Genomic DNA, 20,274 nt, shown 5'->3' on the forward strand with positions numbered 1-20,274 from the left:
TTTGGTGCCCAACATTAGAGTTCAGCAATAATACCGCAGCAGTGTGTCTTAACAGCAGTTTATTCAGACAATTCATAAGCAGTCTAAATATGCGCAGTCCAGATTTTCAGCTCTTTCTGGCAGGACAGCATCCACAATGTCTCTGAGCATCTCTACAGCTCTCTCCAGTCTGCATCTCCCCCAACTATATGTGGTGCTAGAACCCCAATTCAAATGAAGTTGGGATGTTGTGTTGAACACAAAGTATTAAATAAATACCATTTGGCGTGGTCAATACTTTTCATCTGTGTCATTTCAAATTATTACACACAACTTAATTTCTGAGCTTATTTGTTCAACTTTCTTTGTATGTATGGATTACTTGGGTTGGTCCCAACATCTGGGGAAATTTTCAATCGCACCTTTGGAAATATATTTTCAAAATTACCATGACATTTCAAACAGTGTCACTCGCCCTAAACACTCAACTTTAATAGCACAAATGGAACATTATTCATGAGAAGAGCAGTGTGGGCATTAGAATAGGTCGTTGTCTTTAGCAAGTATTTTTTTTCCCTTGAATTTATTTGTTATGGGGGATTTTAGACACCTTTGAAGAACTAATTCTATGCTTTTTAGAAAAGCAAAAATGATGAAAAGATGGCGGCCACTTGTTGCTAATACAATAATGTTTTGTTAGTTATATTGTGTCAATCTTTTTGTTAACAACCCCCTTTTACCTGTAACTTGAACAATAGTTGAACAAACTATTACAGTATCCTTAACTTCCGATTTCAAAACTAGTTATGCATCAATTTGTTGTGAACATGTAATACTATGACAAGGCGATGAAACATTTGTTTCAGTCTTACCGGCCCGCTGAAAGAAACCGAACCAACAATGTGACCTGCAACAAAAATTTGTTTGACATCCCTGTATGTAGAGGAATTACTACAGTCAAATTATTAATATTGTCAGCTTACTGTTGACCTAGCCATGATATGTCATAAAGGTTCAAGGACTGGTGTCACAAAAGATGTATTTCAAACCCAAACTAGAAACTACAGGCTCTATGTACGTAGAGTGCGGAACATGCGCAAGAGTGCATATGGTACGCGTTGGCCTATTTGCAAACCAGTCAGTGCAAACCTGGGCGGTGTAGGTGCAGCGGTGGGGTGTCCTTTGACTCCCACCCGGAGAATATGACATTTTGGTCACTGAAGGCTCTATTTTCAGTGATGTATCTTCATTTTCATGGAAGCACAAGACCCACTGTGGGTTGGCAGCTTTGCCAAGCTGGGCTGTGTCAGCCCAGTGGGGGTGCCCTTGGAGATACGCTTGGCGGAGTAACATTATGGTGTCAGTCCATCTAAACTTACACCTGCTTAATACTACGGCCAAGTTGTCACGCGGGGATGTAACACAATTTTGGTCAAGCTGATCGATGTACATGCAGGCAGAATGACAGGCGAGGTCCTCGGACGTGTGTGGCGGATGACAGATCTATTTAAACAGTGGGCATCCTAATCATTGTAGAAATCAATTCACTGAATGCATTATTATTATCATTGTTATATTTTTTTAAATCCACGTACTGGTCGGCCCGTACAGGGAGGTGAGGGGTGGAAACGAACGATCGTTTGAGGGGATATAAATCAATGAGGTCAGCGGACACATTTTAGTCACCATCGATTTTTCATGGGCTCATTCTCTATTTAATAATGGAATACCAGTCTTGCACTGATAGCTGAGACCTCTTCCGCATATATGACGCCACCATATGAGAGACTATCTGTGCCACTTTTAAAGGAAATGAAAGAACCGATTTAGAGAGGATTGAAGCCGGGTGTGGTGATGCCCCCTCCCACACAGACATTCCACTTTAAATGTGCTGGCAGTGCACCGTTGGACTAAAGTACCAAAACCGGGTCTTGCCCGCATCCTCAGAGTGGACGGACAGATGCATGAGATCTGTGGACGTGGGTTGGATCATACTTATTTTATACATTAATATGTGAACAGCAAACATTAAACCCACTGAATCATTGTAGAAACAGTTCATTGAACGCATCATCATTATTAGCCTTTTTTTTTTTTTTTTTTTTTTTTAAATCACCCCATTAGATTAGCATGAAACTATAGGGTCCTTGGGGCATATGCACCTACGATCGTGCATGGGTGAGGACGCAGTTATCACCAGCTGTAATTACGTTGTCTTTCGCCCCAGCGGCCAAGTGACAATGGCACGAATCTCTCCATGCATGCAAGACTGTTTTTGATTGTTGGCGACTAAAGATGGCTGTGTTTCTGCCAACCGGCGCAGACAGCCCCTTTGGTTAAATACAGTATGTTAAATAAGAGTCTGCGACAACCCGGTGTAACCTGCCCCCTCGAAAAGTTACGCCGCACCGGATTTGCGCCAGTCAGGGAAATAGAGCTCAACGAGTTTTCCCCAATGTGGGCCAGACCAGCACATCTACAAAGACATCCTATGGAGTTTGCTTTACTCAGTATATGAGGTGAGAGTTGTGGCTGGACAACTGGTGGCAACTTCACCATGACTACTCACAATCCCCTGAGCATTTGACAGTTCCTGGAAAAGGAGAACAACGCCGTTCTAGATGAACCTCCTGCAGAGGATCCCGCAAGAATTCTTCCAGGAGTGCTTGAAGGAACGGCAAAGAAGCCTAGGAAAGCGTGTTAGCCTGCAGGAGGATTACTTCAATGTAGCTTTTCTGACACACTTCATATTGTATTTTGGCACATAAGCCGAAAATACTATTCTGGAGTGAGTCCTTTACTGACCAAACTGAGGTCTCATGAGGTATGCTGAAATGGATTGAGCCAGTCCAGGCTGTAGATTTCAGTTTGACTTTAGAACTTTATCCATCCATCCATTTTCCATTCCGCTTATCCTCACTAGGGTTGTGGGCATGCTGGGGCCTATCCCAGTTATCTTTGGGAGAGAGGCGGAGTACACCCTGAACTCGTTGCCAGCCAATCGCAGGGCAAACAACAACAACAAACAACCACTCTGACTCACATTCACACCTATGGGCAATTTAGAGTCTTCAGTTAACCTACCATGCATGTTTTTGGGATGTGGGAGGAAACCGGATTACCTGGAGAAAACCCATGCAGGCACAGGGAGAACATGCAAACTCCACACAGGCAAGGCCGGATTTGAACCCAAGTCCTCATAACTGTGAGACAGATGTGCTAACCAGTTGCGCACCATGCCACCTATTATTATTATTATACAGTGTATATGTTTTTTTTAACTTAACCATCGGAGTCTGTTATGGACTCGAAATTACAATTCTGCAGATGCTGTTGATTGCTATACACCTTTTTTTACCCAAAGCACAAGAGCCATGTCTTGATCAGCTTGTTGTTTGCTAGCTGTGATGATTTCCCCAAGGATGCTCTCTTATGGGTTGAAGGCACCCCGAGGTGTATGTGCAGTTGAAGAAAACAGTCTGCATCAAGTGAAGCCACTGAGGGCTGAAGTGACAAGTGCACTGGGGAAGGCATGCCTCACTAAGAAGCAGTACTGTGTAATTTCTCCCTACCAATTAGTGAAGACAAACACTGATAAAAATGAACATGCAAACTCCACACAGGAGGGACCGGGGATTGAACCCCAGTCCTCTGAACTGTAAGGCAGACACTCTAACAAGTCTCCACTGTGCCGTCACAACCAAGTGAACTTTAAATGCTGTTTTTAAATGGTGATTTCATTTATTAAGGGAAAAAAATCATTCAAAGGCCCTGTGTGGAAAAAGTAACGACCCCACTTGTTAAATCATGAATTAATTGTGGCTAATTTTCACTTATCACACCCAAGCCTGATTACCTCCAGACCTGTTCAATCAAGAAATCACTAAAACAGAATATGTCCCAACAAAAGATCTATAAAAGCTGCAACAAAAATGACACGATCCAAAAAAAATTCCAGAAGAGTCAATAAATAAAGTACATGTAATTGCACATCCATCTTCTTTACCGCTAATCCTCACTAGGGTCACGGGCTGCTGGAGCCTATCCCAGCTATTTTCGGGCGGGAGGCGGGGTACACCCTAAACCGGTCACCAGCCAATCGCAGGTAATTGACATCTATCAGTCTGGAAAGGGTTACAAAAGCCATTTCTAAACCTTTAGGATTCTAGCGAACCATAGGGAGAGCCATTATCCTCACATGGAGAAAACATGAAACAGTGGTGAACCTTCCCAGGAGTGGCCAGCCTACAAAAATTACCCCCAGAGAACAGCAATGACTCACCCAAGAGGCCACAAAAAGAACTCAGGACAACCTCTAAAGAACTGCAGGCCTCCCTTGCCTCAGTTAAGGTCAGTGTTCATGACACAACAATAAGGAATAGACTGTTCTTTTTGGTTAGTAATGGTTTTCTCATTTTTGTCCAAAGGCTCATCATCAAAAAAAAAAAAAAAAAAAAAAAAAAAAAAAAAAAAAAAATCAGAATCAGAATGATTCCCAAGACTTTTGGGAGAATATTATATGGACTGACAAGATGAAAGTTTAGCTTTTTGGAAGGTGTGTGTCTCGTTACTTCTGGCATAATTGTAGCACATTTCAAAAAAAGAACATCATACCAAGTCAAACATGACTGTGGTAAGGTGATGGTCTTGGACTGCTTAGCTCTGCTGTGATTGATGGAACCAACGATCAAAAACACACCAGCAAGGCAACTTCTTAATGACTTAAAAAAAACAAAAAGAAGGTTTTGGAGTGGCCTATTCAAAGTCCAGACTTGAATCAGATTGAAATGCAGTGGCATGACCTTAAAAAGGTCGTTTCTGCTCAAAAAACCCAAATTTTTGCAAAATTTAAACAATTCTGCAAGGAAGAGTGAGCCAAAATAGCTTCACACAGATGTGAAAGACTCATTGCCAGTTGTAGAAAAAGCTTTATTTCAGTTGCTACTGCTAGGGATGGCCCAACCAGTTATTTGATTTAGTTATTTTCCACACAAGGCGAGGTAACTTAGTTTATTTCGTTAATAAATGAAATCATTGAAAAACAGCATTTTAAGTTCACTTGGGTCATATTTGTATGATATTTACATTTGTTTGATTATCTTAAACATTAAAATTATTATTGTCAAACTATGCAAAAATATAAGAATTTGAGAAGGGAGCCAATACTTTTTCAAGGCACTGCATGTGGCCCGTGATAGACTGGTGACCTCTATGCCAAAGTCAACTGGGATAGGCTCCATTTACTGTACCTCCAACCCTAATGAGGAAAAGCTGTAAAGAGAACAAGATGAATGAATAATTTCTTCTTCTTCTTCTCATGGAAGTGAAAAAAGGTCTGGTATAGGGTTAAACGTCTTAGTGAAAAAAACAGTGCCATTTAGTGAAAAAGACACGATCAATACACCAGGGTCCAGTGACTCAAACAGCCTTTGAGCTACCGGCTGGGTTTTATTTGAATATCACTGCACAGCAGTAAACAAATTAATCTCACTCTTCAACCATGCCATAACCCTGTATTTTTCCTGGTTTCTCAAAGGAAAGCAAATACTTTGAGGAAATCTGTTTAAAAATAATGTTCATGTGTCTATGCAGCATGACCCTGAACAGTATAAGTGTTCCAGAAAATGGTGGAAGCTACAAATACTGGTAGCTATATTATAGTTAATGCGCTCAATCTTCAGTGATTTTTGTGTTGGAATTGTATGTTTGCATGTGAATCATAAGTTAAATAGTTGTTTGTGTTTATGTGCCCTGCGATTGGCTGGTGACCAGTTCAGGCTGTACCTCACCCAGCGTCAGCAAGGACAGGCTCCAGCACACCCATGAGCCTAGTGAGAATAAGCCGTACGGAAAATGGATGGACGGATGAATGGGTGACTAAGGGCTTTTGAGTACCTTATGTATGTTACTTCTTATGATAATAGTTGACTCACTAATTAACTTCTTATACATCCATCCATTTTCTGTACCGCTTATTTGTGATTTTATGAATTAAATCAAATTGGTAGCTCAATACCCAGCCATTTTTGTTATTGGGCTTGGGACCAATAACAAAAATGGGTGGGTTACGTCAGGATGGGCATCCGGCATAAAAACTGTGCCCAAAAAAAATAATTCGAGTGACTCGCTGTGTAGACATCTGATGGGACAAGCAGATAGTTGCAATAACAAATTAAATTGGTAGTTAAACAAAATCCAATGTTTAATTCAGACAAGATCTATCGACTGTACTCAAATTGGAGAGGCAACACTTCATCCTTTCACAATTGATTTTTGAAGAATATTTAGTAGGATGTTTTGTGTACACCTATTAATTAAACCATTATTTATCTTATGCAATTGAGTATCTTATTTTTTTTATGAAGTGAGTCTTTGAATAAGTCTTTGAGATAAGTTGGCAGAGAGAAAAACCCGAGAACCATATTAATGTACAGTATGAGTGCTGTCAATGTTCTGCTCTTCCACACACTTGCAGTCAAGTGGCGGCAAGTCGTTCCTCAAAAGTCTCTAAAAAGTTCCCATTCATTTTGCTATCAATGCATGCTCACCATTGTTTTCATCTTGATAGTCTGCAGCAATTAGATTTTTTTTGAACGAAAAGGTACTTTACAAATAATATTAATATTACTTCTGACACATTTTCACATGGAACTGGGATGTTATGCTCAGCCAGGTTCATGACAGTCTGTTCAACTATTTTGGTAGCAGGCCCCTTAAGATTGCTTTTGTTGCTTCATTAGATGGAGCCAATTAAGAGGAAATCTGTTTCATCGTAAGTGACAGCCCCTGCGGGACAGTTGCCTGTCTGTTGAATTGTTGCTAATGACCTAACAATGCATGTACATGTGCATACTGGGGTTTGGAATCCTGTCTCTTTGCAAATTTGTCAGTTTCTACACCTTAGTAGGCACAAAACAAGTATTTGGGGAGCAGTCGTCATATTTTCTGAGAAAAGCTTATTTATGAGGTTAAATATGGGCCGCACCAAAAGGCATATGCCTGACTGCATTGACAGTGACTGACAAACTGGTGTTTGTATACATCTCTGACCTTTCTAGAAGATACAAGGCATTTTTTTTTTCATGCATGATATAGATCTAACCAGCACAAAATAGAAGTGAGAAAAGCGGACAAATAAATACCAAACTAAGACAAAAATTACATTAGGACAACCTGAGTCTGCCTCTGATGATGAAATTAAGTAAGCATCAATAATTAATCAAAGCAGTACAAAAGGTCAAAGATACAGTGCGGCCCCCTGCTCAGCTCCCCAGATCTCCTAGGTGCATGAAATAGTGACAACACTGCAGCAGGGTTAGTTTCTGTGTAGCTGCCTTCAACTCACTATGTGAGAGGATGGTATCCAGTCTGGATAGCTAATTTAAACTAATATATCATGTCCAAATAAAAAAAAATAATAATAAGAAAAGTAAAACGTGCCGTGTCAGTATTGTGTGTTGCAGAATGATGGTGGAAAAAAATTGGTTTCTTTTTTTCTTAATTTAAGTGCCTTGTTAGTACTGTGGGTTGCAGAATGATGGGGGGGGGGAAAGAGGATGACTCAGAAGTAGTGGGTGGACTGAGACCAGGTGAGACACTGGTACAGCAGATGGGCAGATTTCTGTGCTGATTCTATCTAGCACATAGAAATCTAAGGTGGCGATCTACAGTATACTCCATCTAATCAAACCCAGAATGGTGACAGGCCATTTTGACGGTTGGCTTCAGAGTTTGGGCCAGGGAGGCAATTAGTAGGGTAAAAATGAAACAAGCAAAGAAACAAGCAGGGTCAGTGGCAGGATAATGAGATTATTATACTCAAACCATTCAGTCTTTTTGGTACTTAACTAATGTCAGCCTGAAAGGCTCAGAGAGATGTTCTGACAAAATTGGAGAAATCAGCCAAGTAGCCATCAAGTCAGATGTTAACACAAAAATGTGTTTCAGCGCATTGGCTTTACGATAATGTCAAACATAGTATTCTACCAATTTGTGGTACGTTTTACACAGATTGAGTTCATGATGAAAATGTGTGTATTTAAGACCCTTTTGAGGGTCAAACACCCCTACATTTTGTTGACGATGATGGTATGTAATGATAATAATACATCTTATTTTTAAGTGCCTTTCATGGCCCTCAAGGACACTGTACATCAATAAAACATTAAAAACAGAATTATACAGAAGAAATAAAACATGATGATAATGCATTAAAGGCTATTGCTAATGTAGCGGTTCATATACAGTAGCTGACTTAATTTGTGCAGCTCATCCAGGCTTTCATTCTTGGTCCCTTTTAAAAACCCCAAGATACTTGAACTCATCCACTTGGGGCAGCATCTTATCCCCGACCTGGAGAGGGCACTCCACCCTTTTTCGACTGAGGACCATGGTCTCAGATTTGCAGGTGCTGATTTTCATCCCAGCCGCTTCACACTCTGCCAATATTTTTAGTCGTCATAAAGGGTCTTTGACCGTCCTTTGTCTGGTCCCTCACCTACCAGGGGCGTGAAGCCCCAGATAATTTAGCTCCTCGGATCATTGGGACACACAAACCCCTCCACCACGAAAAGGTGAGCGCTCCAGGAGGATATAAATGTTGTGGCTGTGTGATATATCAGTTTTTCCTTTTAGTAAATCTACAAAAAAATTCAACAATTCCGTTTTTTTCCTGGCAATATGGGGTGCTCTGTGGACATTGTTTATAAAAAAAATAAAATAAAATAAAAAAAAAATATTATTATTTTAGCAAATGGCTGCAATATAAAAAAAAAAGAGTGAAAATTTTAAGGGGGTCCGAATACTTTCCGTACCCACTGTATCTCTTATGTCTGGACATTTGCTGAAATTAGCGGACGTGGGCGTGTGTTTGGAGGACTGTTCAAGCAATAAACTTGTGTAGCCCTCACTGGCAGTACTCACAAAATCATTGAACCCTCAGTTCAGTGGGGAAAAGAAACCCAAACCGATTGCCGTAGGAACGCGCCCTCAAAACGCTTCAGTAGGCACAGCGACTGGATCCCGTAGCGTCAAAGCAGCAGCCCGGTGGCGTTGAGCAGGCAGTACCCGTAGCCTCAGCCCGGTGGCGTTGAGCAGGCAGTACCCGTAGCGTCGAAGCGGCAGCCCGTTCGCGTTGAAACAGTCAATCCGTTCGCGTGGAGAAAAAAAAAAAAACAGGTCCCGACCCCCCCCAAAAAAAACAACTCTTTCCTCCCGCAGCATCTCCCGCTCTTTTTCCACGACCCACCTCCTTCTTCCAATCCCATTGGACGCACCGCCCCTTCAATCAATCATTAAAAAAACAAAACCCTGAAATGTTCACAGACCCCTCGGAACGGAGGACACCCCAGTATCCATCCACACAAAGAACCAAACGAACTGTATTCGTTTGAATTGCTGTTGTGAAAACTAGTTAAAAGTTTAACAAATTTTAGTCAGTACACTACACTTGGGAATCTCAGCCATTCAAGTGAGTACCTCATTGGGTCTGTGCAGATGACATTAGGGGACTGCTAACTCCTACCGCACTGCACACATTCACCTCCACGTTCACTCAACCCAGGGTGTGGCCCATTGCATGGCTTAAACGGAGGAATGAATCCAAACCCATCTTTTTAAATGAGGGGAACAGTTAGTTGTCTAAGAGCAGAAACTTCAAATTCATGTACACCGATTATCCCAAATGCCTGGCTCAGACTACAAGATTTTAGCCCCATTATTGGCCCAATTTGGCATATTTTGTCTAACTCCTGGAAGTGTGACATAATCCACGACCAATGATTTGGCATTGAAGAAACCCAACGATGCCCAAATGAAAAGTCTAGCATGTTTGAATTTTTCGAATATCTTCCGTTTAGTGTGACATATCAACCAGAATAATGCGACATACTGTAGGCACCTTCACGACAACCAATAGGATTGCGTCTCGCAACAGTGCCTCGCCTTCCTCCATTGCCATTGTCAATATTTAGTCACACTCACTATGGCAAAGAGAAAGAAAATGACTCACTTTTTTTCATTGGCAATTAAAATAGATGATAAAAGGATTGTAAATGATTCTGAATTGATAAACACATCTATAATTCCGTATTAAATACAGTGATCTGGTGGAATGAAAATATGCGCAAATGCTATCATCAGCCCATAGAATTCGCTTTAGCCAGTCAAATGTTTGCACTATCCCTTGCTTAACGTACAAGTTTGAGACACCCCACAACCCTAAAAACACAAGTGAAGCCCAAGAGAGTTTAAGATGTTACAACAAAGTAAAAGACCTTACCCTCCAGGGAGCTGTAAAAGGTTTCAAATGAAAAAGCACTCACATACTGTATATGGAGGATGCTTCTAAAAGGTTTCTCTTGCTTTCTCTCACTTCAATATTTTTTTGACCACCTCAAAAAACATGACTGATATCTCCACCATTCAGTACATTCCAACATAGGAAGTGTGTATCAGACCCTTTCGGAGTGCCCTTCTTTGAAATACTCATTGGTGACAACAACATAGTATGTATTGTGCAATGAAAAGAACAAGAACAAAAACTGAGATAAAACACTGGATATAAATAGTGTTACTCTGCAGGGGAAGAAATATAAAACTGTATCTATGGTCAAGGGTAGAAGAGACCGGAAAAGCAGAGAAATAAACCTCAACAAAAGGCTTCTGTCAAAGGTTCAGTCAATGTGACATCATCTTATGACTTCTGTGATTGCATTTACTCCATGACCTAAGTATTTAGTCCAATCCAGCAGGGCCCTTCTGCAGTCCCCAACACAGTGTCATGGTTGTCATGCTTATAGCTCCACAACTGCTAAACAGCTTACAGGAAATGGCTTCAGCTGTGACAAACCGTAGTAGACGAGACTACTGATGATGCAGAGATGTAGAGCTCTGTGAATTTGGCTGTCTAAGAAGGCTAAGTGAAGTTCTTGCAAGTGCAGCTGTTGAGGTCCCTGTGTCACATGTTTGAGTCATGTCTGAATGGAAATGAACTATACTTGGTCAGCCATCACAACCAAATTTGAGCAGAGCTTTGGTTGGAGAGTGATGAAGGAGATTGTTCTATTTTAAGGAATGATAAATGTAACATAAGGGACTGCTTTACCAAAGCCAGTGGTATAAATCAAGGAACAAAATGATCTCTTCCACATTAAACCAGTGAAAAAAGAGAGAGAAACAGTGCATTATCCGGATGGGGAAAATTTATGAGCATGGTTGTTGAAAAGGGAGTGATTGCTCATCACACTAACCATGAATATCAAATTCGAGAACTACGATCTCCACAAATCAAACTCACGTCACATATCTCCCAAAATTAGTGGTGTCCCAATACAAAAATGTTGACTTCAATACTATACCTGCATAAAGTACCTCGATATAGACCACCCTCGTTTCTTCAATTTTTTGTTCATTACAATGACAAGTACCACTAAAGGCACTTTACCTGAAGAATACAAAAGCTTAATCACATTATTGAATACAGTTTTTGTTATATTCAAGAAAACCATGGAAAATTGCTAGAGCTAGAAATCAGCTCTTATATTAAACTGTTATGAGCAATTTTCATTGTCATCATATTTGTCCAAACAAAGATACCTTTAGTTGCACCTGGCATTATGAATGAACAAGAAACTGAAGAAACAAGGGGTCTCATATTTTTTTCCATGACTATATTAACTATTTCAATATTTATGCATACTTTACTCATACTTTTTTGTCAAGCTTTTAGTATGGCGTATTCTGGTATTTGACTGCATTTGATTTCAATAACAAAAACAATACATTGTACACCCACTCAGTGCGATGAGGTTATTCATTGCACAGGGAGCCATGACACTCAAAAATTTGAACTTTTTGCCCCACTTGGACAACAACTGGTTTACCCTTTGCATTCGGTGGATTTTTATTTTTCTCAAACGCCCCGATTTACGGAGTGGTCTCCGAAGACAAGTGTAGCCTGTTGCGGGGTTGGAGAACTCCAAGCTAGGCTTCCCTGCGGCACACACACATGCTAAGTCATCTCATGCTATCAATCTCCTGCTGGTAACACTGACTCTCGTGTGCATCGAATGCATAGTTTCCTTAATGGCACAGGAGAATCCACTGCATAGAACACTTACTTGGCTTACATAACCTCGTGAGCCGTGGACTCTGAGGTTACATCCCGGTGGCTAACGCATGCGTGCTAACTTGTCTGCAGGAGCTAGTCCGCAGTTTGAAGCCATTTCTGTCTCTCTCAATCGCGCTCACTTGTCAGAAGACTGGAAGTCATTGCCTGATTGTCGGCTTTTTGACTGGTCAAGCCAGCCTCCATGCGTAAAGAAGAGGTCAAGCCAGCCGCCCCTAATTTTGTTCATACTAGGCATTACGGATGATCCCACTGGTATCACAAGACCAGTCCAGATTTGTGTGACATTAGTATAATTGTGACATTATACAATGTATAAACACATACACACAGGCAATATAACAATACTCTTAGGCATATATTTTTCAAAGAGTTAAAGTACATCAACAATGTTCTATCGTGACGACCTTCTACTTTCTTTACTGCTAAGTGTGCATCTCATTGCGTGCACCACACTGACCCTCAGACGTCAAGACCTGAACAGCGATCCCAAAAAAGGCACACACAAACAGGGGGAGTACAAGCACCTAAAGCCTCACTACATTATTCCTTATTCCTATCTGCCATGACATTGTCGATAAAACAATACCCCAGATGCACTGCAGCACGTGGAGAAACGAATGCTGTTCCTGCCATAGACTGACAGAAAATAAAAAAATAATTTGAATTGAATTTGAAATGAACAGTTTAGCGCTAACGACTAAATCAGTCTGGCATGCATTCCAATCGCTGACCAATTACAACCGACGATCCCCTCAAAGCTGAGAACAATAGCACACCAGCCAACGACTTGAATATTTTTTACTGCAGATTTGAAAAGGACACTGTGTCCTGCTGTGTTCAGTGACATGTGGTCCTCCTGTCTGGGATAATGGATGGAGCATGGCGACACCCACAGGGAGTTGAAAGCTACTGAAACCCCGAAATTCACAAGCTTCAATGTTATATACTATTGTCAGAACTTTACATGAACGCCACCAGTGTTACCATCGGAACAGCGCCACTAGAGATTGTATTTCTGCAAATTTGAATGTCTGATGTCAAATCTGTTTGCCAACTGAACCGGATGAAATTTTTTACCCCACACAGCACAAATGCCATATTGCAAATATTAGTGTTCTCAACAACCACATACAATTGAAACATTCGTTACAGGGATTGAAGAGGATGTGCTCGTGACAATGCAAAGTTGGACAATGGTCTCGTTATCCAAAAATTCATATTTTATTCCACTGGGTTTAAACCACAAAATAATCCTAAAATGGAAAAGTAACATTCAGAGGCGGTCCAGCTTCCCGTTTGGTCCCGGAGGAGGGGGGAAATGGGGGGGAACCATCCCCATGGCGGCTGGCCATTGTTGTGGGCTCTTTGTTCGACCAACTTGACGAAGACTGGCCCGGCCAGGACACCCCACCTTGCACCACGAGGACACATCGGCCCATTCCCCGCCGCAGGGCATCCTGCCAGTGCTCAGAGATACCCTTTTTGGGTGCCTGGGCAAACTCCGTGAGGACAGAAGCGGGCAGCACACATCTGCTCTGAACATCTTGCGAACAGCGACATATGGGCTCCAGCCATCCTGCCTGGGAACTTTTTATTTTCCTGTTCTTTTTTCCCCTTCCTCCTTTCCGCCAAATCCACCTGTTCCCCCGTGCGGACCGGACCGGACAAACATTCGGAAGCTCGACTAGCCTGGCTAAATTGTGTTCCATCTATCCATCCATCTTCTAAAGCTTATCCGAGGTCGGGTTGCGGGGCAGTAGCTTTAGCAGGGACGCCCAGACTTCCCTTTCCCCAGCCACTTCATCCATCTCTTCCGGGGGGATCCCGAGGCGTTCCCAGGCCAGCCGAGAGACTTAGTCTCTCCAGCGTGTCCTGGGTCATCCCCGGGGTCTCCTCGCGGTAGGACGTGCCCGGAACACCTCACTGGGGAGGTGTCTGGGAGGCATCCGAATCAGATGCCCCAGCCACCTCATCTGGCTCCTCTCGATGTGAAGGAGCAACGCCTCTACTCAGATCCTCCCGGATAGCAGAGCTTCTCACCCTCTCTCTAAGGGAGAGACCGGACACCCTGCGGAGGAAACTCATTTCGGTCGCTTGTATCCGGGATCTCGTTCTTTCGGTCACGACCCACAGCTCGTGACCATAGGTGAGGGTAGGAACGTAGATCGACCGGTAAATCGAGAGCTTCGCCTTTCAGCTTAGCTCCTTCTTTACCACAACGGATCGATACAAAGTCCGCGTCACTGCAGATGCTGCACCAATCTGCCTGTCGATCTCCCGTTCCATTCTTCCCTCACTCGTGAACAAGACCCCAAGATACCTCCACTAGGGGCAGGATCTCATCCCCGACCTGGAGAGGGCACGCCACCCTTTTCCGACTGAGGACCATGGTCTCAGATTTGGAGGTGCTGATTCTCGTCCCAGCCGCTTCACACACCGCTGCGAACTGCTCCAATGAGAGTTGGAGGTCACGGCTTGATGAAGCCAACAGAACCACATAATTTGCAAAAAGCAGAGATGCAATACTGAGGCCACCAAACCGGACCCCCTCTACGCCTCGGCTGCACCTAGAAATTCTGTCCATCAAAGTTATGAACAGAATCGGTGACAAAGGGCAGCCATGGCGGAGTCCAACCCTCACCGGAAACGAGTCCGACTTACTGCCGGATATGCGGACCAAACTCTGACTCCAGTCGTACAGGGACCGAACAGCCCGTATCAGGGGGTTCGGCAGCCCATACTCCCGAAGCACCCCCCACAGGACCACCCGAGGGACACGGTCGAACGCCTTCTCCAAGTCCACAAAACACATGTAGACTGGTTGGGCGAACTTCCATGCACCCTCGAGGACCCTGCCAAGGGTGTAGAGCTGGTCAACTGTTCCACGGCCAGGACGAAAACCACACTGCTCCTCCTGAATTTGGGATTCAACTTCCCGACGGACCCTCCTCTCCAGCACCCCTGAATAGACCTTACCAGGGAAGCTGAGGAGTGTGATCCCCCTGTAGTTGGAACACACCCTCCGGTCCCCCTTCTTAAAAAGGGGGACCACCACCCCAGTCTGCTAATCCAGAGGCACTGTCCCCGATGTCCACGCAATGTTGCAGAGGCATGTCAACCAGGACAGCCCGACCACATCCAGAGCCTTGAGGAACTCCGGGCGAATCTCATCCACCCCCGGGGCCCTGCCACCGAGGAGCTTTTTAACCACCTCGGTGACCTCAACCCCAGAGATAGGAGAGCCCGCCTCAGAGAACCCAGACTCTGCTCCCTCATGGGAAGGCGTGTCGGTGGAATTGAGGAGGTCTTCGAAGTATTCTCCCCACCGGCTCACAACGTCCCGAGTCGAGGTCAGCAGCGCCCCATCCCCACTATACACAGTGTTGATGGTGCACTGCTTTCCCCTCCTGAGACGTCAGATGGTGGACCAGAATTTCCTCGAAGGCGTCCGGAAGTCTTTCTCCATGGCCTCACCGAACTCCTCCCATGCCCGAGTTTTTGCTTCAGCGACCACCAAAGCTGCATTCCGCTTGGCCAGCCGGTACCCATCAGCTGCCTCAGGAGTCCCACAGGCCAAAAAGGCCCGATAGGACTCCTTCAGCTTGACGGCATCCCTCACCATTGGTGTCCACCAACGGGTTCGGGGATTGCCGCCACGACAGGCACCGACCACTTTACGGCCACAACTCCGGTCGGCCGCCTCAGCAATGGAGGCGCGGAACATGGTCCACTCGGACTCGATGTCCCCCGCCTCCCCCGGAACATGAGCAAAGTTCTGTCGGAGGTGGGAGTTGAAACTCCTGACAGGGGATTCCGCCAGACGTTCCCAGCAGACCCTCACAATACATTTGGGCCCGCCATGTCGGACCGGCATTTTCCCCCACCAACGGAGCCAACTCACCACCAGGTGGTGATCAGTTGACAGCTCCGCCCCTCTCTCTGTCCAAGACATGCGGCCGCAAGTCCGATGACACGACCACAAAGTCGATCATCGAACTGCGACCTAGGGTACCCTGGTGCCAAGTGCATGTGTGGACACCCTTATGCTTGAACATCATGTTCGTTATGGACAATCCGTGACGAGCACAGAAGTCCAATAACAGAACACCGCTCGGGTTCTGATCGGGGGGGGCCGTTCCTCCCAATCACGCCCTTCCAGGTCTCACTGTCATTGCCCACGTGAGCATTGAAGTCCCCCAGCAGAACGATGGAGTCCCCAGCGGGAGCGCTCTCCAGCACCCCCTCCAAGGACTCCAAAAAGGGTGGGTACTCTGAACTGGTGTTTGGTGCATAGGCACAAACAACAGTCAGGACCCGTCCCCCCACCCAAGCCAGAGGGAGGCTACCCTCTCGGCCACCAGGGTGAACCCCAACGTACAGGCGCCGAGCCGGGGAGCAATAAGTATACCCACACCTGCACGGTGCCTCTCACCGTGGGCAACTCCAGAGTGGAAGAGAGTCCAACCCCTCTCGAGAGGACTGGTACCAGAGCCCAAGCTGTGCATCGAGGCGAGTCCGACTATATCTAGTTGGAACCTCTCGACCTCACACACCAGCTCGGGCTCCTTCCCTGCCAGAGAGGTGACATTCCACGTCCCTAAAGTCAGCTTCTGTAGCCGGGGATCGGATCGCCAAGGTACCCGCCTTTGGCTACCGCCCAGCTCGCATTGCACCCGACCCCTATGGCCCCTCCCACAGGTGGTGAGCCAATGGGAAGGGGGACCCATGTTACCGTTTCGGGCTGTGCCCGGTCGGGCCCCATGGGTGCAGGCCCGGCCACCAGGCGCTCGCCTTCGAACCCCACCTCCAGGCCTGGCTCCAGAGGGGGGCCCTAAATTGTGTTCCACACACGTAAATCCAATTTGCGGTCTCCTGAAAGTACGGATTAGTGCATATTTGGGTTTAAATTCACGAGAACAGGAACCGCTAATTATATGCATTTTCATCCCATGCTCACTCCCAAGTCAGTCTCCTTTGCCAATGTTCGTCTGTCCTTTGTTTTGTTTTCCTGCAGTTTCCCTGTAGATTCCCATGTTAGATCTCATTAAATTTTGCGTGCGTTTGGTTTCGATGATTACAAAGAAAATAAATAAATAAAAAAAGAAAAAAACATTGAAAAAAATGGTTAAAGAGCTTTTATCTAATTCATGCAGCAATTACGAGACTTTCTCGTCACTTTCCCTAAATTTTATACATATAAAAAGTGACGTGGTTCCCCATTACGAGACAAATAAGTTTGATTTTAACTTTAAAGCATAAATCGGACTAACCTACTAACTAACCAACCAACTAACTTGACCTTCCTTCGTATCCTTTTCCAAATTAATTTAAAAAAAATTATTTAACCCTCATTTACGCTACATCCTGCTAATAGTGACCCATTAGAGAGGGTTTTCAGTGTAGAGGGTCGCATTGTAACAAATTGGTCAAAATTAACCTTTTGGAATTATGGAAAAAAAGTTAAACCTTGGTTTCAAAGATTCACAAAAACACACTTTTAATCTCCCAAACACATGATGGAACACGTTATAGTGCGATGAAACCAAGATTCAACATTTGGGCCATAATTCCAAAAGGTATGTTTGGCACAAACACAACATTGCTCATCACAAAAACAACACCATACCGACAATGAATCATGGCAGTGGCAGCACCATGCTTGGGGACTCTTTTCCTTTTGTTGTAAGTGGTGCCTTAGTCAAGGTGGGGGAAATTATTAACAGTTCCAGACACAGTTCAGTGCTAGCACAAAATTGTCAGGCTTCTGCTAGAAATAAAAAATAAAAACAAAAAAAACCCCTACTAGAATATCTGAAATTTGCAGTACAGTATTTGAGGTTATTAGGTAGCAGTGGTGGCAGGTGTGTGCTGACTCCCATTTAATGAGTTTGAATGTGAATGAGTCATTCTGAACAACAAGATTATCTGTTTATTTTTGCTTCCCCTCTCAAAGATTTTTTTCCCCCCAATTTAATTCTACACATTATAGGTTACATTGGAGGGAAAGTTTTGTAATGATTTATGTTGTTCTCGTTTTTTTAACAGGTGTGTAGACTTTTTCTATCCACTGTATATAACTTGCAGCCAAAGTACATCCTGCTCCAAGTCCTTGTGTTCTGTCCCAGTTTCTTTGGCTATTTATCACTGTCACAACTGTTTTTTTTAAATTCATTTTTTTCCCCATAGAACTTGATATGAATGGGCTTTTCCTGAATGCTGTCATCTTACTTGCAGCAAGTCACCCACAACATACTGACCAACTTATTGATTTTGTGAGAGCTAAATATTAGAAAATTTGTCTAGGTCAGTTTGTGTTATTTGTGCACTGTGTGATGGTTGACAAGCAACCAGGAATAGAAGTCCTGAAATGACTTCTCAGAGATCAGATGTGCACCCTCACATAGATGACGGACAGGCATGGTAACATTAGAAGAACTTACCATATAAAACTTCACATGCATATCTGTGGTGACAGTGAACATGACAACAAACCTCTCTGGCCTTTAGCTTCATAGGTCAGGATGATCAGCTAACCGCGGCAGAGCATTGAGCCAATTTGAGCATATGACAGCGTAGCCATTCAACTATTAGGAACTTCAAAGCTGTAAATCCTTATGTTGGACTCAAATTATTCTTTTCACATTGCTTACTTTACATTCCTAAAACGGACCTACGAGGTAACATTATACTAAGTATCGTACAGTTAACTACCAAACTGGAAAAGAATATCCTTACCTTTAAAGAGTCAAAACATGCAATCACTCTCCCATTTTCCACCTGGCAGCTTTTAGATGGGTGGGCAAATTTGCACTCTTCATCACTGCGTGAGCAAGTCCCCCTCTGAAACTGCCGACACACTTCCAGGGTCAGCCATTTTGTGTCACGTATGGAGGCAATATTCAGAGCCATGTCTGTGCCGCTGGCTCAGTTGGAGCAAAGCTGCTCAGTTTTCGGAGGTGGCCTGTCCTCTGAAGAGCAGTTACAGTGGAATCCAGGGGAAAAAAAGAAAATAAGCAATGGAAGTTGCAGCTAAAAATTATCTTTTGCTCAGTGGATCTGATTGGTCTTTGTAGACAGTGAAGTGAAGTTCATGGACTGGCAAAGTTTGTGTGAGCAGAGCATGTGACTGCACTCCTGTTGTGGTATTTGTCAATTAAACGGTGAATTATTCATCATTCAGCAATATTCAAGTGAAACCTCAGGCAAAGAAGACAAAGCATGTTCTGAGATGAGTTCAACTTGTTTTCCCAATGTCTCCAAAATGTCCAAAAATATATGAATCAATGTTGGGGAACAGGAACACGTTTATAGGGTTAAAACAACCGTTGTGTCTGAGTGTCCTATTGCGATGCAGGTGGACTCAGGAACACTTCAAAACTATCCAGGGATCATCCAGCAGTGATGCTGTTTCACAAGGAACTTTCAATCAGCAATCTGGAGTGGAGAGGAGAGCAAGATAAACAGAATGATCAGTGCGATCGTGGAGATTATTTTATTTTGATCTCATGTGGCTAGTTAAAATACACAGCAGTCAATCAATAATGCAATTGTTATTCAACATACAAAGTATGGAATGGTAAGAACTATAGTAATGTGAGGCGAGAGACAAGACAAGAGCCTCTGGGTCTGACTCCCCCAGTAGAACCACGTTGGCATGATGGTGTACTCAAAAGAAAACCACCCAGCACACCATTATTGTGGGCAGCTGTCCAGATGCCAAAGAGTGACTGAGACAGATGCATATGCCAGTGCTAGACATGACTATGACACAGCCCAGTGTCCTGCAATATTCACAAACTTTATTTTTTTTTTTTACAACATAGTGTACTTGACTGTGGCATCCTATTTCGGCTGTTTTAATTCCAATGACAATAGTCTTTCGGTCCGAAACCGAAAATGAACTTTTTGGCCATTTTCTTTGGGTGGCCCAAAACTTTGTGCATCACTACTACCCACTGTGTGAGATAAATTCCTCTCAACACTGTGCAATAATGTTATACATTAGAGGTGCAACAACTAATCGATTATTTTACAATTAGTTGATCATCAAAAATAAATCAAAAACAATTTGAATTATCGATTAATCGTTTAGATCCTCTGTTTTGACCCTCTCAACAGTAAATATTCTCTGATTTCTGTAGTGCTCCTTGAAAGCTGATTTATTA

The 20,274-nt window shown here is 43.6% G+C and overlaps 1 protein-coding gene across 16 annotated transcripts in view; it reads right to left on the reverse strand.

Moving 5' to 3' along the window:
• LOC133410560 (muscleblind-like protein 2a) overlaps positions 1-20,274 on the reverse strand; it is an 87,064-nt gene that overhangs the window by 44,453 nt on the left and 22,337 nt on the right. For 15 of the 16 annotated variants that reach the window (XM_061691929.1, XM_061691920.1, XM_061691936.1 and 12 more), the window contains exon 2: positions 18,845-19,543. In XM_061691929.1, the coding sequence (XP_061547913.1) occupies positions 18,845-19,018 (174 nt within the window). In that variant the 5' untranslated portion in view covers positions 19,019-19,543. Of the gene's footprint in view, positions 1-851; positions 924-18,844; positions 19,544-20,274 lie in introns of those variants that run through there. The other variant, XM_061692025.1, reaches the window with a different exon arrangement.

The sequence above is a fragment of the Phycodurus eques genome, chromosome 1 (genome assembly GCF_024500275.1).
Source record: "Phycodurus eques isolate BA_2022a chromosome 1, UOR_Pequ_1.1, whole genome shotgun sequence".
NCBI lineage: Eukaryota > Metazoa > Chordata > Actinopteri > Syngnathiformes > Syngnathidae > Phycodurus > Phycodurus eques.